This window comes from Biomphalaria glabrata, chromosome 17 (assembly GCF_947242115.1).
Source record: "Biomphalaria glabrata chromosome 17, xgBioGlab47.1, whole genome shotgun sequence".
Lineage (NCBI taxonomy): Eukaryota > Metazoa > Mollusca > Gastropoda > Planorbidae > Biomphalaria > Biomphalaria glabrata.
The window spans coordinates 3,616,788-3,644,234 of record NC_074727.1 but is presented as its reverse complement, the minus strand read 5'-3'; the positions used below and the strand labels follow the sequence as shown (position 1 = coordinate 3,644,234).

At 38.3% G+C, this 27,447-nt stretch overlaps 1 protein-coding gene across 1 annotated transcript in view; it reads right to left on the bottom strand.

Moving 5' to 3' along the window:
- LOC106055885 (regulating synaptic membrane exocytosis protein 2-like) overlaps window positions 1-27,447 on the bottom strand; it is a 126,684-nt gene that overhangs the window by 45,913 nt on the left and 53,324 nt on the right. Inside the window, exons 5-7 of the mRNA XM_056015929.1 lie at window positions 11,837-12,558; window positions 7,734-7,999; window positions 5,345-5,362 (exon numbers count right to left, since the gene is read on the bottom strand). Coding sequence (XP_055871904.1) covers window positions 5,345-5,362; window positions 7,734-7,999; window positions 11,837-12,558 — 1,006 coding nt within the window. The remainder of the gene's footprint in view (window positions 1-5,344; window positions 5,363-7,733; window positions 8,000-11,836; window positions 12,559-27,447) is intronic.

Below are 27,447 nucleotides of genomic sequence, written 5' to 3'. Positions count from 1 at the left end.
CGCCTATGGGAAAATGATTGCATTGAGGTGGTGGATCCTAAGTCTCCAAGCTGATCTATTTGTGGGCCCAGACTTCTTCACCTTCACACAGCCTTCAGTCTGTTGGGCCGTTGGGGCACCACACAGGATTTGTAGACTAAGAAATTATAATGGTTCTATGTGTCGTTAGTATATATTGTATCTTAGAATTTCTAGAAAATGTTATGTAGAAGGTCATTTCATTATTTGACTTAGAAAGTTGATAGCAACATTTGCATAGAGCATAGACAGGGTTTTAAAAAAAGCTTAGCTACAATTATTGCACTTAAAAAAATATTTTTATAACAAACATTCTTTCAAGATTAGATTTTTATCTTGTATTCTTTTAAAGGCCCCCAATCAAGACGTTTGCTTACCGATATTTTTCAAAGGCAATATAATATTTCTTTATATTTTTTTTTCATGATTTAGATTTGGTGAAAATTATCTGAATAAATGCCACTTTAGTTCATTTACGTATTTATAAAGTGGATATAAATCCCTTACTTTAATGGTCTTAAAAATGAAAGATTTCTTGAGAATCCTTACGCAAAGGGAGAGCATGGAATAGGTCGAAATGGTTTAGAACTGAACTTACTTTATTTCTAAACCATATAGTGTCTTGAGTTTTTACCCATAATTCATCGGTTCTGTGCAAGTATGTCCCCTTTACGTTCAAGTCAAAACATTGTTTGATTGTTATCCTACAACAGTTTACAATAAAAGTTGCATGTCGGGATTGTTCAGCCAAGCGTTTTCTCTTTCTATTGACGCATTTCCATGTAAGTGTGTCACCCAAAACGAGGTTTCATTTCAATATCAATTAGGTTCATTGCAATCGAGGGAGGTTCTGCCCAAGGCAGAGGGAGGAATGGAGAAGGACGGTCAACAGATCTTGTGTGGTGCGATAGAATGTCAGGAAACAGTGGAGCGAGCATTGTATATTTCATTGCAATCGAGGGATGTTCTGTCCAAGGCAGAGGGAGGAATGGAGAAGGACTGTCAACAGATCTTGTGTGGTGCGAAAGAATGTCAGGAAACAGTGGAGCGAACATTGTATACCGGCAAAAAACCAAAAGGCAGGCGTTCCTAAGGCAGACCATGATTCCCATGGGATTGATGATGTGGAGCATGGGCTGACAGGGTGTCAAAATTGGCCCGGGCTTTTCTATAAAATTCGGCCCACAAATTCTCTATCATGTGATGGGCATCCGTGTCTAGGTGTATCGGTCCTTAAAAATCATTGTTAAGTTTGATAATGTATCGATATGCATGCATACAGTGAGCTCTATATCTTAATAAGCAATATAGCCTCTTTTTAAATCAGCAATTATGAAGGCCCTAAAAGGATCAAGCCTACTAGTAGCACTGTCTACATTCTACATTTTATTTTCGGAAAATGTGTTTGATTAAAATAGTATTACACTGCAATGTCTATGAAAGATTTGTTTAAACACGACGCTCAGAGGGCCTTTTATAAAAATAAGAAGAAGAATATTATAAAACCTTTAACAATTTGAAATGTGCCATAGTGGCTTCGACCAGGCCATTTCGGTGGCCCTACCGGCCCATTTGGGTACCGGCCCACCGGGCATTTGCCCAAATGCCCATATAGCCAGTCCGCCCCTGATGTGGAGACAGCCTGTGCTCTCAGTAAGCTGTGTACAACTTCATTATGCTTGGTTAGTTGTTGATACAGAAGATGTTTCATATTATGTTATATGAAAGATGTAAGAATAGAATGATACTAGATCAAGATCAATACGACTATCAAGAAGGATCCACGTGACTAGATCTTGACCAATCAGCTGCTAAAACGTTTCGTACTGACGATCGTAGAAAACACGCAGTTAATTTATTGTGTCAAAGAAGGCTTCGGGGCCATCTATTTTTTTTTTATGTTTGAAATATTTGACACATATTTGGCTATTGAGTAAAAGACAGAATGTTCATATACAATATACACTAAAATTACTCATTTTGAATCTGAACCGTATATCAACTCAGTGAGCCATATTTAAAAAAAAAAAGATTAAAATAATTATACGACGAGTTTTGGTTTAATTTTTTGCATTCCACAGAGTACCTGGCCATTTCGGACTTTCCCAGTAACGATTTTTTTTTTCCAGATTTAAATACTCTTTATGTTTTACCAAGCAGAAGAATTATAAATATTTCGCAGAGCGCATGCGCAACTTTCCCATTCCCATTCCCTTCCCCTCCCCCACCCCCATACAGAACCCATCCTCCCCCTGTTTACTGAATTTTATTGTGTTGCGTTTCCTAACTAATTACCTCATATTAGTCGCTATTAATTCTGCTTCTGCGCGAACACTGCCGCCGGGATGGAAAAAGAAAAAAAAAGGGGGGGGGGGATATCGTAAACAAAATGCTCTCCCTTTAATGTCGTACTTGAAAGGTCAATATGAACACAATGTCTATGTTTTGATATTGCGTTTAACTTTTCACGGTTGAATGGAGGGTCAATATGAACACAATGTCTATATTTTGATATTGCGTTTAACTTTTCACGGTTGAATGGAGTGTAAACTTTGTGCTTCGTAATGTCAACAATCATATGATTTTTTTTTTTACATTTAACTAACGATTTTATTGCAGATTTTATTATTTCTTTTTTCATCTTTTAAAGAACATTCCGTTGCTTGAAGATACATGTTTGAATTCAATTAAAATATACAAAACTTTCAAGAGTCCAGGAACGCTAACAATATGAAACATCATGGCATGACACGTCATTTATGAAAACAACTTGCAGAGAAGAACAAAAATGTACATGCGAAATAGAAAAAAGGGGAAATAACAACATGACTTATGAGACATGTTAAAATCATATGCAATAAAATAGCTGTCATTAGAGACGCTGATATTGCGTTTTGATTAGAAATGTATAATTCTAGGCATAAATACAGTGATATTATCCCAGCGTATGCTGGAGATTCATGGAATTTTTATATTAACACAAAATTCACCCGAATTTTTATTTTTTTTGGACCCGTTTTACAGTCCGCGATTTGAGAATATAGATATACCCCAGGTTACAAGGACGTTACAATTTATCCATGACTCACTTTTGTTTATGAGTTACTACAATCTCTCAATTAGCTTTCAGTGTGTTTCTAAATCAAAACAGCTTTTATTGTTATGGGCATTACGGGCGAACTTTGACACGTTCTATCACGTGACAACAATAATGATCCCCTCCCCAGTCCCCAAAAGAAAACGAATAAAGATTTCAAAAATTTATCCCCATGTTTAAAAGTAAAGTTCCCCCTTTCATACCTTGTGGTCTATAGGGCAGGTGATGTAAAGGTCATCTGTTTCTGTGGCCCACTAGGGTGTCATGTGGCCAGCACAACAACCAACCGCCTTTATTTTTCTCCGACTAATGCCATCTACCCATCAGAGCTGGGTGGACTTAGATTTGCCCAAAGAATCCCAAAATTAAAAATATCATTCTTTACCAGGATTGAAACCCTGGATCCCCGGGTATTTAGTTGGAGTAAAGTAACATCCCTTTGGAGGTTTTCATCTACACATGGGTGCCCTCCCTTTATAGAACACATTTTGTGTGTGTAGAGGTGTGTATCTAGCTTCGATATTATATTCACAAATTAAGCACGGTTTATATTTGTATCTTTAGGAAACTTTCCCATAGTCTAAATTTTATCATAGTTTTATAAAATATAACTGTTTTCGTGTGTGTGTGCACACGTGCAATCTTACTATCAAAGTTTAGAAACACAGCCAGTTGTTGCAAGAAGAAAAATTGACCAAAGCACAGTGCAGCAAATGATTTTAAAAAGAATAAAATAATACTATAAAGAATACAGGCACCACATAACAAAGGTTTGAAAGCCCATGCGCGAAGAATGCAAGAGAAAAATAAAAAGGAGGGGGTGGGGAGCTAGAATCGCTTCATTCAGCTTAGCGGATATGAAAGCATGTTTCTGATATCCTGGGAATAGCTTCTTCATGTCTATTCTGACTCGACACCAAATAGAGGCAACGCTTCTGCTTTTGTTTTTTTTTTTTAGCACAGCAATAACCAAAAAACGATTAATGAAATTTTTTATATATCGAGTAAGTAACATTTCCATCTTTATCAGCATTTTCTTTCTTTCTCTTTTTTTTTTGTTTTATAAATCTAAATTTACGATTGGTTAATCAAAAATAATTTTAATGTCACCATTTGGCGATTTTAATGCTTTTTAGAACCCTGGAAAAGCAAAACGTAAGCTAATAGTGTATTTAGCTCTATAATAATTACATAAAAACGGAAAAATATCACCAGCAGACGATAAAATAAGTTATGGAACATTTTTGATGGCTAGCGTTAAATTTTCTAATTAACGACATTGCATTGAATAAGAATATAGTAGTCTATCTTGATTTCAAAGGAATTTAGAGGAGCCTTCTTAGGAAAATATTGACATTCTTTTATTTGTTTTGTGTAAAATTCGAAATTCGGAGATAATATAATAGCAACTAAATATCTTTTACAATAAATGATCTCAAATTTTAAAAAAAATGAATTCACTTTCCTAGCAAGTGTTCTTCAAAGCTCAGTTGTGCTTGTAGTATCCACATTTATGTAAATTATACGAAGTTTAACTATGTTGTTTCAAAAAAGGTCATTATATGAACTAACGAAACTTGTATATTATCTACATCATACTAATAAGGAAAGTTAAGCAAAGTGACATCCACCAGTACCGCAGAAAAAAATAATGAACAAAAAAAAAAAAAACAACGTGCATTTTGAACTGTCAATGAACTTTTTCATTTTGTGTGTTAATATTTTAACAACCAAAATCTAAAGTTTGAGAGGGAAATCTGGGGAGGAGGATCCATGACAGGGATTGACAAACATTTAAGGGAAGGGGGGCAATACAGATACTATGTCCATGAAGCTTTTCAAACTATACATTTATTCGATTTTACAAAATTTTAAATATTTTCTACATATTTTTAACAAGATTAATGATTGTTGTTTTCTGAAAATTCTAGTATTGATTCAAAAAAAAATCTGACCTAACTTTTATTAATATTATTTATATGTTTGATCTTAATGAAGTTTTGTTCTAGATGAATATTTAATAATTTTTTTTTTTTTTGCATATTTTTTAACCTATTGAATAATAAGACTTCATTCAATTTTTAGGCCTTAATGTGCTCGGTTAATTAAAAGATCAAACATAAAATGAATATGAAAAAAAAACAAAAAAACGAAACGAACTAAAAATAGGTGGTGGACTTGTAGCAGAGTGGCAATAGAAAAATATCAAAAAAATTGAATTTCATTTACCTCCTGCAAATTCGTAACCTACGAAACAAATAAAAATTAAAGAAAACAAATAAAGGATGGCAAATCTAAGATTTCTATAAACTCAAATCTTAGGGTTTTTTTTTTACATTGGTGATAAAGATAAAGCCTATTTTATGAATACTTAATTTTAAATAATCAGAATATACAAATATAAAACTTTATAATTTATGGATCTAGAATTGTATTTAGTGGGCTAAATAAAATGTTTGCTTAAGATGAAAACATTTTGACAACTGATAGGACATTCGGTAGTGGGATCTAAGGTTTTATTTATATATATACACACACACCCATATTGACCTGAGCTCTAATATAATCAATCTGAGACTTTCCTAAAACGCCGAAACATGGTTAATGTTCGTTTTACCTACAACTTTATTGTAGCTATTTGGGTGTGGACCACTACACAAACAGGTATAGTCATTCGATGGAGCATAAAAAAAAAGAAGTCATCCCCTTAACAGGCCGCAGTAACAACGACTTGGTGACAGTACAATATAGGCTAAACCACGTGACTTTGTTTGACAGCCTCTATCCCACCTAATAAAGTTAATTAGGTTATGATGCTGCTTGAGATGTGTACTGGCCGTTCAGTAACATTATATAGACGTGTTATTTTAAAAACAAATTCTCGCCTTGTGTCAGGAGTTGTATAGGATAACACTATATTGATAAAAGAGCTTAAAAATAATCTTAGTTTTCCATGTCTGATTCAGGCAACTCGCTCCAGCTCTAAAAGCATTAGAGAAGAGCTTTGTATGAATTTGTCATAAACTATGGAATTGGAAATAATACAGTTCAGTAAAACGCTGCAACAGGTAACTTTTTGACCTCGCGCAGGGGCTTTCTTCTCTCTAGTTGACCAATTGCTGCCTGGTCGTGCGGTATGTCGTTCGGACTTCTCGATGGTCCCTGTTTTTTTTTACCCAGTCCTCGGCCATCCCCCCTTCCTCCTGTGAGAGTTTCGGACAATGATGTAAATTCTATTTAGCTCTGAGTAAATAGTTCCCCTGTCGGACAATGATGAAAATTCTATTTAGCTCTGAGTAAATAGTTCCCCTGTCGGACAATGATGTAAATTCTATTTAGCTCTGAGTAAATAGTTCCCCTGTCAGACAATGATGTAAATTCTATTTAGCTCTGAGTAAATAGTTCCACTGTCGGACAATGATGTAAATTTTATTTAGCTCTGAGTTTAAATGTCAGACCTTGCGATCTATAGGGCAGATGATGTAAAGGTTATCTGTTTCTGTGGCCCACGGTTTCAAGTGTCCAGCACAAAGGCCAACCGCTTTTAGTTTCCCCCAACTAAAGTCGGCTAGGCCACCCCATTAGAGTTGGGTGTACCCAGGGGCGCCCTAAAAACCCGGAAATTAAAAATCAGTCTTCACTGAGATTCGAACACAGGACCCCACTCGGCCACAGCGCCCCCGATTACGCTACAATGTGAAATTACATTTGCATAGTTAGTTTTCCCCAAGTAAAGTGTGTTAGGTCTACCCATTAGAGTTGGGTGTACCCAGGGGCGCCCTAAAAATCCCGAAATTAAAAATCAGTCTTCACTGGGATTCGAACACAGGACCCCACTCGGCCACAGCGCCCCCGATTACGCTACAACGGGAAATTACATTTACATAGTTAATTTTCCCCAACTAAAGACAGGCACCCATTAGAGGCCAATTAGAGCTGGGTGGACTCAGAGGCACCCTAAAGATCCCGAAATAAAATAAAAAATCCCAGCCCCGGTTCGGAAGCCAACACATTTACTGGTAAGCCACTACGCGCCTCCTCAGTTCTGAAGGAACATCCAAAACATGTGACGAACATTTACAAACAACCAGGCATTAACATTTCATTTTCTACTGTCACTGCGAAGATTGAAACGATGATGAAGGGAAATACTTTTGTATTAATGTTTTTTTTACTCTTTTATATACAAAACTAGCAGCGTGGTATAACACTACATATAGGCCTATATAAATAGATGTAAACAAAAAGCATTATTAATCATTTAACGTTCCATAACCATTTTATTCGTTGCTTTTTTTCGGTGGTAGTTTTTTAACTTTTTAACTATTTCCGGTTGGTAAAAATGCAGTTTTTTTTCCTTATATAATAATTGACTAATAGTCTTTTTGTGGCACAGCCAAAAAGGGAAACTAGATTATTGTGTTGTCCTTTAACGGTATCCAAATAGGAATTATGGTTATAAGGCCCTATTATTATTATTATTATTATTTGTCATTGCTGTGTCAGAAATGAACTTTCCCCCCCCCCCTCCGCCAAAAAAAAAAATTAAAAAAAGAAAAACAAACACATTTTGGGGCATTGCAGTGTCAAAGAACTTTGCCCCAAAGAATCTATCTACCTTTATCTGTCGCTTGGACAACACATCGTCCACGGTGTTCAGGGTCTGGTTACTACTGGAAGAGAGGCCCGTGTCGTTTCCGCTGTCTTTGACCTGCGGCTCGGAGGATCCGCTCTCCGTCTCCAGGCTGGTGCCGCGCCCCGTATCGTACAAGGTGGGCTTGTGGCTGTGGTGTTGGCTATCGTACCAAGTGGGCCACTCTTGTTTTGGCCGGCTTTGGCTGGACCGAAAGGACCGCTGGCTACCATTGCCGCTATCTAGCTCCCCTATAGAGTGATACAGTATGAGTAGTGGAGGTCAGAGGTCAACAGAGCACACGTACAAAAAAAAAAATAATTCATAAACTCATATGAGTACACGCTGCAGCTCAGAGATGCAAAAAAAAAATAATAATATATACAAAAGCAACATATTGATACATAAAATATAGATCTATATTGCCGATGGCGATTTCTAGATTAAAACTGACCAAATAATCCAACCCGTGTTTGAATAAAGTCTAGAATCTTGTTCCTAATTAATTTATCTTAATGAAAGCTTCCAATGCGGTATTTTTTTTAAAAAGTGTATATTGTTTCTTTAGTTTTCACGAAACAGAATTTGAATTGTTAATTTTAATTCGGCCAGGAGAAAATTCTGCCAATTTAGATTTTTTATTTTTATTTTGGCAGAGAAAGACTGCTGCCACTTAAGCCTTAGAAAAAGGAAATGAATTTTTTTTTTTCAAGCGATATCGAAAACAAAATGTATCAGAAAAAAATAATTTGAAAATGTATTGTTGTTTGGCGTTACAATGTCACTACTATAGGAATAATCCTTTGCTTTATTTATCGCACCCATAATTCATAAGCCTGAAGACCAAAATAGAGTGTTTTACCACTTACTATTAATTCTGTTGTTTTTATCTCTTTACATACAGCAATGATACAGTAGATCAAATAAGACGATTTCGAGTGTCGCTAATACGCTAATCTGAATTGTTAAAATACTAATAGTTAACTCTCTTAAAAAGGACCTGACCAAAAAAAATGTAAGCATAAAATAAAGAAAAAATAAAAATTGCTTTAATAGTTTTTGATTACAGCTGATAATGTTTAATGCTTTTATTGACTTGCCTACATCATCGACAAGGGGCAAGGCAGAACACAATAATTATAAATCTACTTGTAAAACACTAAGTCATCTAAGGCTGGGTACCCCTGTGTTAATAAACCATCAGAATTATCTTTGCATAGTAGGCCATCTTTAGTAGAAGAAGATACAATTTGAAATGTAATTAATAAAAAAAAAGGTTTCTTTAAAAATGTATGCCTATCACCATATCCTTTAATTAAAGTAAATTAAGCTTATAATAAATGATTTCTATATTGTGTAATGCTATGTACCCTAATCAATCAGATTTATTTAAATACTTATTTTTATTAAACATATAATGAGTAAATAGTCGCATGAATTATTATTGCAATGCGAGTTATTGGAACCTTTCAACAGCAGGAAAAATTGTTTATCACTTTTAGTTTTGATAAATATTTTTTCAATGGAAAAGGTCCGAAAAATTTAGACTTTGATCTGAAAATGTAAAATGATTTTAAAAATATGATATTTAGCGCGATTTTACAAAGGGGCACTCCAGCCTGCTAGAATGAATATACAAAAAAACCTACTCTATCAATGTTCTCCCATACAGAGAATATGGCTTAGTAACAGAAAGACATGCAATTTGAAAACAAAATGTAAAAAAAAAAAATGCAGATCAAAAGCCACACCTCGGCGCCCCTGCTTCTTCGCTCCCCAACCAATTATCTTACCTTTTTGTCCCTTGGGGAGCGGGAAACGCGGGGCGCCACACTAGAGTTCACAATTTTTTTCGCACCACTTTGCACTCACCGACAAAAATTTCTTAATTTTGGCAGCTAGTATCTCATCTTTCTTCCAGCGTTCATCTTGGTGAGTGTGGCTGTCACCAATATAGTACGCATTCTTGTTCACGGACAAGGCTTTTAGTTGGCAGGGGGAGGGGGGAGAGTGTTATAAGCGATAAGTAAAGAAATAAATACATGGCATGAATCATACAGTCCAAAACAATCATTGTACATTTGCTTACACTAACTTCACATAGGGGAACAAAGAGTTGCGAACATATTTCATTGGGTCAATAGAAATCAATACATCAGGCTTACTATTAGTAATTATGATGATATTATTACTTTAAAATTTCAATACATGGGCGTATTTTGACATGATAAGGTGGAGTTAGCGTTTTCGACTACAAGAGCTTAAGAGGGTGTGGTCGGGCCAGCACATAGGCTAACCATATTTGCATACTGCTAATTGCAGGTAAACTACTAATTTGAGTTTAGCGATAAAATGTTTTAATGCAAATATACTAAACCTTTTCTAGAACTAATGGACTATGCGAACCATCTCCTACCACTGATACTTTTTTCCTAATGTATACATTTACACCCATCCTTTTAAGGAAGTAGGTATCAGCTTCCCCGTCTCTCTTTATTAAGTAGATCTAGATGTTCATGTCTGATTCCCCATTCCTGTTCCCTGAGTAGATCTAACTAAATGTTCGTCTGATTCCCCATCCCTGTTCTCTAAGTAGATCTAATTAAATGTTCATGTCTGATTCCCCTTCCCTGTTCTCTAAGTAGATCTAATTAAATGTTCATGTCTGATTCCCCTTCCCTGTTCTCTAAGTAGATCTAATTAAATGTTCATGTCTGATTCCCCATCCCTGTTCTCTAAGTAGATCTAATTAAATGTTCATGTCTGATTCCCCTTCCCTGTTCTCTAAGTAGATCTAATTAAATGTTCATGTCTGATTCCCCATCCCTGTTCTCTAAGTAGATCTAATTAAATGTTCATGTCTGATTCCCCATCCCTGTTCTCTAAGTAGATCTAATTAAATGTTCATGTCTGATTCCCCTTCCCTGTTCTCTAAGTAGATCTAATTAAATGTTCATGTCTGATTCCCCTTCCCTGTTCTCTAAGTAGATCTAATTAAATGTTCATGTCTGATTCCCCATCCCTGTTCTCTAAGTAGATCTAATTAAATGTTCATGTCTGATTCCCCTTCCCTGTTCTCTAAGTAGATCTAATTAAATGTTCATGTCTGATTCCCCTTCCCTGTTCTCTAAGTAGATCTAAATGTTCATGTCTGATTCCCCATCCCTGTTCTCTGAGTTCCCGTTCATGCCTGAGTTTCCAATCCCCATCCAGTGCTGCCCAAATATTTGTGTCATCATCGTGACCCACGGGGGAGAGCAATCACGAAGACCACAACCCCCCACCCGAAGACAATCTGTAGATCGATACTACTAGGAAATGAACTCTATTTGATAAGATGCAACTTCCGGGTCAACAGTCGTTGAAGCGCTTTGTGTGAGTTTAAATTATTTCTAAAGCATCTAATGACACAGAATCACGTCAGCTAATATGAGTTGAAAAGTGTAACGTGGTGGCCATGTTTTTTTTAAATTATTTAATTTAAATCTTTTTATAAAAAAGTGTTCCATTCAAAGTGTAGATTGTTTTGTCTATCCTCGGAAAAAAATTAAATTGTAGTTTTATATCTAGTTTTTAAAACAGCTGACGATGGTAGCAGTTGTTTTATTGTGCTCCCATCCATTTTGTTCTCCACTACACCTATCGCCTCATGTGCCACTACACATTGTCACGCTTCCGTAAGCTAAGTGAATAAAAAATTTCCATTTTCTCTATATTTGTTTTTTAAATTAATACTGAAGTTTCAAAATAAAAAAAATAAAAAAAAAAAAAAAAGATATCTTAAAGTTCATCTCGAAAGAGTATCAAAAAGTGGCGACTTCCAACATTCCGATCTCCAAGAAAGAGAGAGAGAGAATGCGGCTTTTAAACTTTTGAAAAATAATTTTCCTTTCAGAATAGTTTCATAGATGCATTATATAAAGCAGTATAATTAAAAAAAAAAAACAACCTTAAAGAAACATTAGGAAAGGGGGGGAACATATGCCTCCCTTTACCAAAGCAACCATAGTAAAGAAAACCATCTGGCGTCCATAACAACGGAAAGTGTATCTATGGCACCGGAAGCTACTAATGCTGGAGTTACGTACCTTTTTCACTGACGCTCTCGCTCTCTAGATCCACTTCTTCTTCGCAACTGGAGCATTCGGGCGAGGACTGCAGTTCGTCTTCGCTACTGCTTAGACTGTGCTGACGCTGTTTCTTACCGCGCTTGTGTTTATGAGGTTTGGGCGGAGGTGGCCGGACGCAGTCCGAAGGGTCCGAGCTGAGGGAGTCGTTCCTGAGCATCGTCTCCATTTTTTTGCGGTTGTTCCTAGTGCGCCCCCCTCCGGCCGAGCTCGGGTCCAAGTGTTGCTTTTTGTCGCCGGCGTCTTTGGAGGAGGTGTCGCGGACGTCGTCCGCCTGATTGTCGCTGGCGTGCTCGATAAGTATCCGGTGGCGAGAGAACTGGGTGTCCTCCTGAGAGTCCTGAGGCCCGAACCTGTCCCTGTCGCGCTCTCGGCTCGGCGACCTCCGCTGCTCCTTACCCGTACGGTCCCTGTGGTGGCGGCTGCCCCCTCTCCTGTCCAGCCGCCCTCCGTCAATGTCTTGCTCGAAGCCGCCCTGCTGCTGTTGCTGCAGGTCGTTAAGGCGCTCGCGTGATCCTCTGTAGCTATCCTTATCGGAATACTCGCGGCGGCCGTTGACCGGGCTCTGCCGGTATCTGTCGGCCTGCTGCTCGCCGCCGCGCCCGTCCTTCCGTCGATCTTTGCCGTCTCTCCTTCTGTCTTGCTGGTCTCTGTCTTCGTGTCTTCGCTCGTGCTGTGGGTCCCTGTAGACATAAAGAATAAGTGTTCACGAAAGGTTGCCGGACAAATTCGTTTCAAATAGGTCTTAATGGCATTTAGCTGACAGAGCCGGATTTAAGTTAGTAGAGGCCTTGATAAATTATCTTACTGGAGCTCCTGTCCTCTTATGAATGCTTTAATAAAATGTTCTTATTGCATAAATACGTTTATCTGAAAGTCTAAAGGCTGCAAATAAACCTTCTCCCAGAACCCCCCCCCCACATACACACACACATTTTTCCCCCCACAAGTCCACAAAAGAGATTGACTTGAGCAGTGAGCGTGATATAATCATGACAGGTAAACTATACAAAAGCAAGAAAAGACATATACATAATGTAGCCTAGGCTATGTTTCTAATAAAAGTTTTATTATGGTCGCCCTACGCCCATAGTGCAAAATGTTTTTAAAAAATACAATTTCATTCATAAGCAGTCATCACTGTGTATACTATCTATTCATTCACACGCAGTCATCACTGTGTGTACTATCTATTCATTCACACGCAATCAGCACTGTGTGTACTATCTATTCATTCACACGCAGTCATCACTGTGTGTACTATCTATTAATTCACACGCAGTCATCACTCATCACTGTGTATACTATCTTCATGTTCCACAATATTTGCATTAACTATTATAATAGTGGTGGCTGTGTGGTCAAGTGCTTGGATTACTAACCGAGACGACTCGAGTTTAAATCCCGGTGAATGCTTACTGTAACATCTCTATTACTGGTTAATTTTAAGATGTTACTTTGGGATCTTGTGCGCGTGTCTTGTGTCCTAAGTAAGACTACAAACCTAATATTCACCAATCAACACTCTTATCAGCAGACAATATACATTTATTAATATAAAATAATCATGGGCGTAGCCAGGATTTTTTTTCGGGGAGGGTTTTGGGGGGGGGCCCTACCTACCCCCCCCCCCCCGCGGAAAAAATTATATTTATATATATATGTGTGTGTGTGTGTGTACATAATTAATTTTTATTGCATTCTGACCTTTTGTTTATTTTAGACTCCCCGCCCTTGCTAGCAAGGGGGTCTGGGGGAGTTCGCAGCGCTCCCCCAGCGCGGGGCGAAGCCCCGCCGCCGAGCACTGTTTCTGGTATTGAAAGCCAACAAAATGCATATTCTGAGGTATCTACAGCGCATTATCTTGCTATTCAAAAGTTTTATTTCAAAAACCTAATGTGCTTTTCTTACTGACTTAGACCCTCCCGCGCCGTTGGGCGCATTTTCCGGCAAGCTGTTTCCGCAACTCTTATTTTGCGTAATTCATTTTGTCGGAAAACATGTCCCGCAAAACCTCATGCGACGCTCTGTCACAACCTTACTAAGGATTCGACTCCCAGTTCGGCATATGATTTCTTTGATTTAGACCCGATCTCTATGACTGACTCCTAAAATCTGTCGTAGCCATCTTTGTTGAGACACATTTAATGATGTTCAATTTCGGCAGAAGACTATTCACACTTAATTAATGGAGCCCAAGCCACTGGTAGAAATGTGTAACCTTTCTTGACTACGCTCTTGGAATTAAATGCCTGTATTTCGCTTTAGATTTTATATCGAAAAGGAAAGTTTTTTCGTCAAATCATCTGTTGAGGGATTTTAAACTAAAAAATCTCTGGGTTTTTTTTTGTTTTGATTTAATTCAAAACCCCATTTAGCTACGATCATAGAATTTGGTGACTGTAGTTTGCTTTAAAATAATATTGAAGAGAGAGGTTTTCAACTCTAAACGCTCTGTAGGGGAATTTTAATTAAACTCAAAACCATCTGGAGGGGTTTTAAACTTTAAAGAAAAAGCCATCTGGAGGAGGGAGATTTAAACTCAAAACCCCTTTGGCTACGCTCATAGATTTTATAGTGTGTAATTTGCTTTTTTTTTTTTTTATATCGAAGAGGTACTTTTTAGCTTCAAACCCCAACTGGAAGGGGGAGTGGGGTTAAACTCAAAACCCCTTTGGCTACGCTCATAGATTTTATAGTGTGTAATTTGCTTTTTTTTTATATTGAAGAGGTACTTTTTAGCTTCAAACCCCAACTGGAAGAGGGAGGGGGGTTAAACTCAAACCCCCTTTGGCTACGCTCATAGAATTTTTAGTGTGTAATTTGCTTTTTTTATATTGAAGATGGGGTTATCGTAAATTTTGGATGGGTTTTTTAAATCAAAATCTTCCTCAACTGTGCTGTTGGAATTTCGGGATTGTTGTTTGCATTTTTGTGTTTTGTTTTATAGAAGAGGGGGATTTAACTGCAAAAACCTCTGGTAGGGGGTTTAAAATTCAAAACCCCCTGTAGGGGGTTTTAAACTCAAAGCCCCCTGGTAGAGGGATTTGTATCTCAAAACCCCCTGATAGTGGTTTTTAAAATCTCAAAACCCCCTGGTAGGGGGATTTAAACTCAAAACCCCCTGGTAGAGGGTTTTTAACTCAAAACTGCCTCGGCTGTGCTGTGGTAAGTGATGATTTAGTATTAAAATCTCACCTAAAATAAACAAAATGAAAGCAAAAATCAGTCACTTAATTCCGTCCCCCCCCCCCCCGCAGGGGGGGGGGGATTTCATTTCGGGGGGGGTTTGAACCCCAAGAACCCCCCCCTGGCTACGCCCATGAAAATAATGCACAGTCAAATCCAGCCATAAGGCACAATGAAAGAATAAACAATAGCTTCCAGAATAAGTTACAATCTATAACTCATAAGTCCAAAGTATGAATACATTTCACAAAGACCAGTAATACAAATCTCAATACAATACCAAGTAACAACTAACTTTTCACCGCGTGGTCAGATTCGGACCGAGACTTTTCACGTGAGATTAACACGAGCTGATGTACTGAGCATCATTCATTTCACGTCACAGTGATTCTCAAACAATTCTGTGACACATTTTCAATGTCAGCTTCTTTTCTGAAGCCTCTAGAGTCCACCCAGTACTAATTGACACGTGCAGAAAGCAAGTTGCGTTTGGCCTTTGTGCTTGTCTAAAGATACTTTAGTTACCTTTACAAACATCTGCTCCTTGGAAAGGAAGGCCATATAGATTTTAAAGTGAAAATTTTACTTTTAAAACAATATATTTGCAAGTCTTTCAAATTCTGTTTGTTGGTTTTACATGTTTCCATGTTATATGCCTGTGAGTGTTGGACGCTGACTGCAGAGCTAGAGAGGAGGATCCTAACAATGGCATTGAGATGCTACAGAAGGATCCTAGGTATCACATTCAAAGACCGCATCACAAACCAAGAGATTAGAGACAGGGGTTACTGCAGCGATTGGACCCCATGATGACCTGCTAACAATCGTAACAAAAAAAAAACGCAAGTTAAAAAATTTATGGCCATATTACAAGATCTTCTGTGCTCAGGGAACAGTACTAGGAAAAAGAAGAAGAGGCAGACAGAGAAAGCGATGGGAGGACATAAAAGAATGGACGGACCTGCCATTGAAAGAGATTCTAACTAAGGGAAAAGACAGAGAGGAATGGAGAAAGACAGTCGACATCAGACTAAGGGATAGGTAAAAAGGTAAAAGGTGAACATGTTCCTAATGTTCCTTTAGAATTGAAGATTATTACATACGAGACAAACGTCCAGTAGGACAGCGGGGGATGGCAGTTGGCAGGATTCGAACCCTCGACCGTCGAGCGCATAACAACCCTCACCTTTCGTTCGTTAGTTATTATGCAATTATTATTTTATAGTTACTTAAATTTTAAATTTCATTTTCGGAGTATCCACGATAGCTCTTAAACACATTCAGCACCTCTTTGTTACGCTTTCGGTTTTTAATATCCCTTTAAGCCTACATTCTTTAAGCCTTAAAATACAGTGCCAAACCAAAGAAGAGAAAGCAATATGGACAAGTGTGGAGGCGACAAAATGGAACGCAAATTAAACACACACACACACACAAAAGAAATTGGAAGGTAATTCGACATTAATGGATAAACTAAGCAATGTCAAGGACGTCACATTGAAAGATCACTGTTGCCAACTTATAAATAATTAGTTTGTGCTACAATCGCAAGACTTGAAAATATATGTTACACTGCTAAAAAGTAAAGTAAGACAAGTTCCCCTTTCAGACCTTGCGATCTATAGGGAAGATGATGTAAGGGTAATCTGTTTCTATGGCCTACGGTTTTACTAGGATGTCATGAGGCCAGCACAACGACCTTTATTTTCCCCAACTAATTTTAGGTACCTATTAGAGCTGGCTGGACTCCGATGCGCCCTAAAGATTCTAGAATTAAAAATCTCAGTCTTCACCAGGGTTCGAACTCGGGACCTCAATTCGGAAGCCAATCGCTTTACCGCTCAGCCACCGCGCCTCCTATAAGTGCTAAAAAGCGCCAAAAAATAGTGTTAACCTTTAAAACCATTTTCTACATTCTGTACACCAGTTTCAATTTTATAGTTATCCAGTTGCGATTTTATTGTTATCCAGTTGCAATTTTATTGTTATATTTATCCAATTGCAATTTCATAGTTATCCAGTTGCTATTTCATAGTTATCCAGTTGCAATTTCATAGTTATCCAGTGCAATTTGATTGTTATCTAGTTGCAATTTGATTGTTATCTAGTTGCAATTTGATTGTTATCCAGTTGCAATTTGGTTGTTATCCAGTTGCAATGTCATTGTTATCAGCCGTAGATGAAAATCTCTAATAAATAAGTAAAAAAATCTAGATCTAGTTGGTCAAGGCTTAAAAAGTCATAACAAAAGCAGTGCATGTTAATAGTATGATCCTCATTATTCCTCGTTATCATAAATATTATTACTTAAATCTCACGACCCCCAGATTGGCGCTTCGAAACATCGACCTCGTCACTGTCTCATGGAGACGTCGCCTGGTGTCAACATTGTTGTTTTTAATTTCTTTTTGTCCAATATTATTTTTTTTTCCTATTCGAATACGGCTGACCTTGACCTCTTCCTTTCCAAGTGTCAATAATCAATAAATTAGCAGACGAGCACGAAGAAGGGGAAGTAAGAGCGTCAAGATAGAAAGATACATCAGTTTTGGAGTTGCAGTAATAACTGGTTCTAATAATCTAATTATGGATAAAATTATAAAACATGAAACGGCAAAATGTAGAGGAATAATAATAATAATTAATAAACGCCTTTCAAATTATTAACAGTAAATGGTTAGATCTATATTTAGTGGTATGGTACTAATTAACGCAAACACCCCTTCCCCTTTCCGTTGTTGATGAAAAGTTGATTTGTAGCTCCAGAGAGCTACTTAAATGAATTATAACAATCTCCGTTACATTCTCTGTATAGGACTTTAAATAAACTGACTTCTTATTGCAAAGCTTAACTCACTCTGTCGGTCTGTTTGTCTCTCTGTCTGTCTGGTAAAAAGTGTGTAAACGTTATTTCTAGCACGCCCATTCTCGGGTTAAGTTGAAACTTCGCACGATTATTCATTCACATAGACATGCCACGAAACAATAAAAAAAAAACGTAACCAATTACTCAATAAATTACTGTAATCGATTATTTTGTTTGATACCAACAAGGGAAACTAATCCTTAAGTATTCACATATATGGCTAAATTTTGTTTAGTCCATTTAAATAATTGTTAACGCTATTTCTCCCTCACGCATTCTCCAATCAAGTTGATACTTTAAACCAGTGATGCCCAACCTAATTCGACCTGCGGGCCATTTTAATTTCCGACACTCGTGTCGCGGGCCATATGACCGAAAAGGTACAAAAACGAAATGAAATTGACCTGAAACAATTTTTTTTAGACACGTGTGTCTCTAGTACTTACACTAATTAATGGGATAGTGGAAGTTGGTATTTGTTTTCACGTCTCCACTTAAAATAGGAATATCATTGTAGCTCCCTTTACCACCGACTCATTTTCTTGTCTCTTTTTGGTAAATATTCCCATTGATCCTCCAATCTCTAGGCGTAATTTAACAATCTTTATTCACAGCTCAAGGCAAGAATGGCGTCATATTTGTTTTATAATGCCGTCTATATGTTGTTGTTTTTTTAAAGAAAAAAAAACAGCTACATTTTCTTTACAAATCAAATATCTTGGATTTTTATCATGTATCCCCCAAAAAGTAAAGATCCATTCGCTTTCCCTAGTAGATCCTAAATTCAGAGTCTACTTGTAGTTTCCTCGGCTCTCCCATTTCATAAACGTACACATGTTAATATCAGAAAAAGTGAGGGCGCAAAAGTAGGTAAAGATACATTTTTCAATCTTTTTTTTTTTTTTTTTTGGAGGGAGGGGATTTTTTACACTGTCACTTTGTGTCCACGGTTCGGCGGGCCGGATGGAACCCCGTCGCGGGCCGGATCTGGCCCACGGGCCGTATTTTGGGCATCACTGTTTTTAAACAATTATTTATTGAGCCTAACAAAACGTGAATCAATAAACAACAACAACAACAAAAAAAAACAATTAGCCAATTAATTATTGGTAATTAAGTTTGTTTTGATATGGAATAAGAGAAATAACTTGTACATTATTGATAGATTATATATAGCTCCTCTTTCGTGATGGAAGATTTTTCATATCCTATCGACTAGAAGATGACCGTAAAGTCCAATCATCGAAGCCGGCCGCATACGTGACATGGGTGGGTTTGGTCAGTTGCAGATGGGCCTGCTTCTTCTCTCAGCTTTTTGTTGGTTCGTCGCTCTTTCACCGTGGCCACCCTTCTTGCTTCAAATCTCGAGACTCCGAGTCACAGCTTCACACCATGAGGAGCGATCAAGATCTAGTGTTTCCCAGCCGTGAATGTCGATAGATATAGATATGTGTATTCATAGATATAGTTTTAAATGCGGAGTTTCTCTTATTTAGATAAGCTTTTTATATATAAAAAAAGGATTTTTATATTTTGCTTGTTTTTGAACAAACTTTGATATAATAATACTACTAATAAGGCTTGTCTTCCAGTACGAAGATTAGTGAGGAATGCAGTATTTCCCGTGGCTGCGCAGTAACGTGAATGAAATTATATTTAAATAAAATCTCACACGTCACTTCCGTGTCACGTCTCTGGCATTGTTTTCTTTTCCACTATCACCCACGTGACTAGTGACTAGTGGCGTAGCTAGGATCGGGGGGGGGGGGACAGAATTTGAAAATCCCCCCGGGCCCCTACTTGAGGGGGACTCCCAAATGAGCGTTCGAAATCGTTTTATTTTACATTAAATATTAAATATTACGCAATATGCAGACCCCCCCCCCCCACCAAAGAGGACTAGCCCCATGCCCTCCCCTCCCCCCCCCAAATGATGGCAAAATTCCAATCTACGCCACTGTACGTGACATTAACATGCATAATGAAAGACCGTCTCGTGGTTTCATCAGAAACTCTGCACTACCAAAAAACAAAACAACATGAAAACACATACATATACACTCACACCTTTTTTAGACTTTACATTTTATTCATAACAATATAGAAGCTAATTTGTTTCATAGGATGCACTATACAGAAGATCATGGGGCCAGCACAATGATCCATGGGCTAGAGCGCTTCCTTTACACGTTTATTCATAACAATATAGAAGCTAATTTGTTTCATAGGGTACACTATACAGAAGATCATGGGGCCAGCACAATGATCCATGGGCTACAGCGCTTCCTTCACACGTTGTCAGTTCTCCCACTTCCCATTCTCAGATCAAGTAGAAATTTGCACAATTATTCAAAGTCGAAAAACCAATGCATGAATCAATAAAATTTTGTATCTAAGATCAGGAATGTTCAGATCCCAAGACCCCAGTATGCGAAACTCCCCGTAGTTGTGACCAAGCAGGTCAGAACAATAATGTTTGTTTGTAAAATGTTTTACATGTTTCGGATGTTCCTTCAGAGTTGAAGATAATTACTTCCTAGTCCAAACCTCCCGCAGGACGACGGGGGATGGGAGCGGGCAGGGTTTGAACCCTGGACCATCGATAAATCCGAACGACAGTCCAGCGCGCAAACCGCACGACCAGGCAGCCATCCAATATACCAATATACAAATAGCGCAGCTTAAAACCGGGCCCAGCATTGTGTAAAAAAAAAAAAACCAAAAACTTGACCTCTGTAACTAGTGGACGGGTATAATTTATCTATATGCTTGACTGACCATGCCAATGTGTTATCTTTTTTGACTGACCACCCAATACTATTGCGTGCGTTTGCGAAAGGAAATAAACAATGCGTGATGGTTAACACGAACAACTATACACACTACACTACGACTACATGTGTAGGCTCACTAGGTATATCTGACCAGGTCGTTGGTCTGAAATTCATGAACACATACATTCGACCACTATAGAAGGCAGATGAGAGATTTACATTAGTAACCAGTTAAATATATACTAACATATTTTACAATGACCCTCCTACACACATCCTATACAGTTGGTGGCATCGTACATACACACAGACACACTCATGCTCTACAGATTTTTATAAATACTGTTAAGCTTGAACAAATCAATCAGTAACAGAGTTTAAACAACAAGGTATATAAAAGGAAAAAAATTAACACTAACCAACATAGGTATATTATTTAACAGTTTCGGAAAATGTTCAACAACACAAGCTATTTACATGACACTTAGGTATCCGGCTCCGGCTCAATATCAAATTTTACAAATCCGGTCATATCCGGCTCCGGCCGGATATAAAAAAGTACTATCCGGTGCACCCCTAATATATATATATATATATATATATAGAGAGAGAGAGATAGAGAGAGAGAGATAGATAGATAGATAGATAGATAGATAGATAGATAGATAGATAGATAGATAGATAGATAGATAGATAGATAGATAGATAGATAGATTTGGCCCTCAGACTAAAGAAAGTTGGCAGCACTGTATTAAATTATTTAGTTCAAGAAAATTTTAACTCTATTAGTTTAGAGCCTAACGCCCCGTTAAACACTAAGAGACTGTCTATGACAGGTAAGTTGGAGCAGTCTATAACAGGTAAGTTGGAGCAGTCTATGACAGGTAAGTTGGAGCAGTCTATGACAGGTAAGTTGGAGCAGTCTATGACAGGTAAGTTGGAGCAGTCTATGACAGGTAAGTTGGAGCAGTCTATGACAGGTAAGTTGGAGCAGTCTATGACAGGTAAGTTGGAGCAGTCTATGACAGGTAAGTTGGAGCAGTCTATGACAGGTAAGTTGGAGCAGTCTATGACAGGTAAGTTGGAGCAGTCTATGACAGGTAAGTTGGAGCAGTCTATGACAGATACGTTGGAGCAGTCTATGACAGGTAAGTTGGAGCAGTCTATGACAGGTAAGTTGGAGCAGTCTATGACAGGTAAGTTGGAGCAGTCTATGACAGGTAAGTTGGAGCAGTCTATGACAGGTAAGTTGGAGCAGTCTATGGCAGGTAAGTTGGAGCAGTCTACGACAGGTAAAGAAGTGTTTCACTCCCCCTTTCTCACCTCCCCACTTCTCACCCCCCCCTTTCCTGAATCCACACGAGGATTGTAACGTCCACTCAAGTGGTCCTCATTTTGAGAACCCTCGGCTTAGAGTGACTGAAGGTTTGGTGGTGAAGACAGAATAAACAGAGGCTTCTCATCGCCGATGACGTCATGCGCTCGGACCGGTCTTAGGGTGGGGTGGGGGGGGGACGAACAAGCTTAGATGACCACAGGGAACCCGGGCCGACTGGAAGTGAGCACACAGGGAGCCCGGGCCGACTGGAAGTGAGCATGGCAAAGATGCGTAGCTAAGAATAGCCGAATGACGTCAGGGGACACAACTGTATTAGGAAACAGAGAGAGTACGAGAGAAATAGAAGGCGTGCGACGAAAATCAAAATGAGTACGAGAGAGAGAAAGGAGAGAGAGAAATGAGAGAGTGAGAGAGAGAAATGAGATAGAGAGAGAGATGGAGAGAGTGAGAGAGAGTGAGAGAGAGAAATGAGAGAGATGGAGAGAGTGAGAGAGAGAAATGAGAGAGAGATGGAGAGAGTGAGAGAGAGAAATGAGAGAGAGAGATGGAGAGAGAGAGAGAGAGAGAGAGAAATGAGAGAGAGATGGAGAGAGAGAGAAATGAGAGAGAGAGATGGAGAGAGTGAGAGAGAGAAATGAGAGAGAGAGAGATGGAGAGAGAGAGAGAAATGAGAGAGAGAGATGGAGAGAGAGAGAGAAATGAGAGAGAGAGATGGAGAGAGTGAGAGAGAGATGGAGAGAGTGAGAGGGAGAAATGAGAGAGATGGAGAGAGAAAGAAAAGGAAAGCGTGTGAGAGAGAGGGAGATAAACAAGGAAAGTAAGAGAGGTTAAGAGGCAAAATAAGAAAGAGTAAGATTGAAAGAGAGAGAGAGAGAAGGTAAGAATGAGAGAAGGAGACAGAATGAGACAGTGAGAGAGAGAGAGAATGACAAAGAGGATGAGATAGACGGAAAAACAGCGTAAGAGAGAGAACGATGGAGAGAAAGCAAGATAGAGAGACAGAGGAGTAAGAAAGATTGCATTAAAAAGTGAAAGAGAAAGACTGAAAAAAGCAAAGCAAGAAAATGAAGTGAAGAAGAAGAAGAGAGAGAGAAGGAGAGAGAGAGAGAAAGAGAGAGAGAGAGACAGTGCAGAAGATTAGATTGAAGAGATGGAGAAAATAGCCTCAGCAGACAAGACGTGGGAGTGCCTAGGTCACTGACTTATTGATCGGTCTCTAGTTTTACTGTTGCTTGACGGGGCGCTGTGTATATCTCTCACTCTACCGTCCCTAAAAATAGTGCGGTTGCATAAGTTGTTTTACGGTGCTGACCATAAGGGCCCTCGGTACAGTCAGTTAGTATGTCTTACGAAGGAGCTTATATTGTAAGTAGGACCCGGGGCTACAACTCCATTGTACTGGTTATTCATGCATTTCTATTATTCATTTCTGGGAACTATTCGCCAAGACAATCATTACAGATATAGGGATCTTACTAAATGGTGAATGGTGGCAAATCTACAGATGTAAAAGGCGGCACCAGGGGCCAAATTTGTAATGAAAGAAAATGGTGAATTAATATAACGAAATGTGACCCTTCTCCGGACAATGATCTCAGTGTCAAGACAGACCCAATAACTGCTGAGGAGGTTACCATGGCCATTGCAGTGCTAAAGAATAACAAAGCACCAGGGCTAGACATGATATCAGCAGAAATGCTGAAACACGGGAGACACTGCATTGTTAACAGAATGACTGATCTGTTAAATCTCTGTTGGCGAACTTCAATAGTCCCCGAGGACTGGCAAAGGGAAATGGTTGAAAAGCTTCAAAAAAAAAAAGGGGCAACTTGGCAGACTGCAACAATTGGAGTGGCATTACTCTCCTCTCTGTCCCTGGCCAAGTCTTTAGCAGCAATGCAGTGCCAAGTGAGCTAAGCATCAGACCACCCAGATCTCCAAAAGAAGGTCTTTCTGATCTCCGAAGAAGATCTTTCTGATAACCAAAAGAAGGTATTTCTGATCTCCAAAAGAAGATCTTTCTGATAACCAAAAGAAGGTCTTTCTAATCTCCAAAAGAAGATCTTTCTGATAACCAAAAAGAAGATCTTTCTAATCTCCAAAAGAAGATCTTTCTGATAACCAAAAGAAGGTCTTTCTAAACTCCAAAAAAAGATCTTTCTGATAATCAAAAGAAGGTCTTTCTAATCTCCAAAAGAAGATCATTCTGATAACCAAAAGAAGGTCTTTCTAATCTCCAAAAGAAGATCTTTCTGATCTCTAAAAGAAGATCATTCTGATCTCTAAAAGAAGATCTTTCTGATCTCCAAAAGTAGATCTTTCTGATCTGTAGGTGCTTTTATATATTTAATATGTATGCATCATTCATTGTTTCACCACTTGGCTTCACATGTGTATTTACGCTTACGTTTACGGCTTGGTTGCTACCTACTCACTGAAGCTTCTCTATGAAATGTCTTTATGTTGTTCGCTTGTCTCTATTGAGATATATACAGTTAAAATAGAGCCATTGTCTAATATGTGCCTAACTGCTATCTGTATCGGCTCTGTTAAAATTGTTAGAGAAGACGGGTGGTTAGCGTGCTAGCGAATGCTACAGATCAGAGAGATCGTTATTGTGGAAGATTTGGAAGGTCTAATGGTTAGTTCGCTTGGCCCTTGGTGGCAAGTGCATGATTGCGATTTCATTTGATTTATCTAGATCTCAGGGTGCGTCAAAAAAAATGTATACACACTTTGAACTGACATAGACAATTTATTTCCCGTTCTACAACGCTAAATTTCTGTGAGAAAGTAATGTCATGTTTCTTCCACAAGTTGCAGCAGTGGCAAGGAAGTAACTGCAACATGGCGGACGTGCGTTTGAGTTTTGAAGAGCGGACGTACGAGCATACCTGGATCCCAATGTGCCAGGCCAGTGGATAGGACGCAGGGGACCAATCGAGTTTCCTGCACGCTCTCTAGACCTCACGTCACTGGATTTCTTCTTATGGGGCACAGTTAAAGATGAGGTATACAAACGTCACCTGGACACACTGTGGAATGAGATTCAGGCGGTGTGCGCAGAAATCTCAGTGGACACTTTGGTACGATGTACGGAATCAGTGTTGACTCGTACTCAGCAATGTATTTAAGCTGAAGGCCACCAGTTTGAACATTTTTTACATTAATCACATTTATTTTTCCAATCAGACATTAAGCTTACCGTGTCCAGAAATTTAGCTTTGTAGAACGGGAAATAAATTGTCTATGACAGTTTGAAGTGTGTATACATTTTTTTGACTCACCCTATATATATTTCAAAATCTTACAAAACTAAATCAATTGTCAGTCGGGACTGGTAAACATATCATAGACCCAATCTAGGATCAAGCTGAAATTTTGCACAATTATTTCTTTTACCTGACAAAACAAGAATCAATAAACAACATTAACCAATTAGCTAATTAATTACTGGTAATTAATTATTTTGTTTTGTATCTCGAAGAAGGGAAAGAAATTGTGCTTGACTATTGTGGTGGTATAAGTTGAATTAGCCCCCCTTATTACCATGTAGGTCGCCGCTTTAAAGTTTGAAGCTCCCGAGTTCATAAAAAAATATAAAACCGCATCCTTAAAAATTGCAATGTAAACAACCGAACAATTACTATGATTATGAAAATACCCTCAACCGGGATTTCAAATAACTCGAAACAAAAGAAATAGTTAAAACTATAAACAAGAACAAGGTTACAAAGACAGTTTGTGTGGAACTCAAAATCCAAGAAAAACATACAAAATACTTTTAAACAAACAAAAAAAAACAACAATACCTCCTTTGTACAACTTATAGAGCCATTGTTTTTTTGTCTTCAAAATGAATGAATGTTAGATTGAAAAACAATGGAACATTTTGTACCCCCCCCCCCCCCTCCACTTTCTCCCAGAGAACGAATCCTGGTTAAGCGAATGCATAGATCATAGATTTATATATATTGATAGAAACCTGCATGACGCGTAGGACGTAATCATCTTCTTTTTTTTTTTGAAGTAACATCTGTATTATATAAGATTGATATAAACTTGGTGGTGATACAGATGGAGGTAGTGTGTTTTTAGACTAAGCAAATCGCCCCAGCCCAGCGCTAGACGAGCGGTCAACCGTGACCAGTGGCAGTGCACGCCAGTTCCACAAGGACGTGTGTTGTAAATATTACGCTCGCAAGTCACGGCGAATTTGATCAACCAGAATGGTCAAGCGACGTTCCATCCGGATCTAGAAGGCCTGTAGGGACCCAATATAAGAGCGAATGTATTGGAGTCAAAGGGCTTAACGTGACCTCGCAATGTGACCAGTACGATAGGCGAAGTCAGAACCAGCACGGTGTGTGTAGATGGTCTGGGACAGAGGCAAGGTTTTTGTACAGTCAGTGTTATATTTTTGCTAATTTTACAGTATTGGCTGTGATGCGTTTGAAATTAAACTGTTACTGTTACTTTGGAGCTCTGAGTTGTCAAGTTTCCTTGGTGAAGAAGAGGAATGATATACAATTTAAAGTACTCTCGTTCTTTGCTAATATGACATACTTACAGATCTATTCATATTGAACAAGAGACATCAACAAAAATGCTGCCCAAGACATTAAATTACTAATAATTACACATTATATGCATGTCCGCGCTATTTTGCATGGAAATTTCGCGCTATTTTGTCGGCGCTATTTTGTCAGCGCTTTTTTTGTCCACGCTATTTTGTCGGCGCTATTTTGACGGGTGACCAGAGAAAAGTGCAACATTAAAGTACTACAGAAATGATACTTATATGTTGTATTTCATGATATTTCTAAGGCTAAATCAAGATAGTATCATTGACTTGAAATCATGCGCAGGGTTCTCCATGAGATCTAAACTCTAAAAGCTTTCTAACAGCGTGGGAGAGACTAGCGAAATGAATACTAATTAGGTGCCAAATCAATCTACAGGATTATCAGGACCAGCTTTCAGTAAGTGGAGGCCCCGCGGCTGAATTTTGTGTATTGCCCTACACTTTTTTCGATAGCTTTGAAAAAAATCCACTTTTTAATAATAATACTTATATCTAAAAGTATGCCATACTTGAGAAGAAAGAAATTAGCACTTGTAAAATTAATCTCATGAACATACTTTAAAAAAAAATATTAATATGCCTATTTTAGTCCAAAAAATTTTTTTTTGAATTAGTGGAGGGTCATGCCCTGGGCTTACGCACTGCCGTAAATCCTGAAATACATTTAGGCTTTATTATTATTATAGCTTTTATATAGCGCTACTTTCATGCTTATGAGCGCTTTTGGTCCAATCTCATCTGTGGACCGGTGGGGGGGAGGGGGTATCTAGGAGTTGGTTTTCCGTGCTGCCTTTAGGCGCTCAGTAAACACAACTCTGC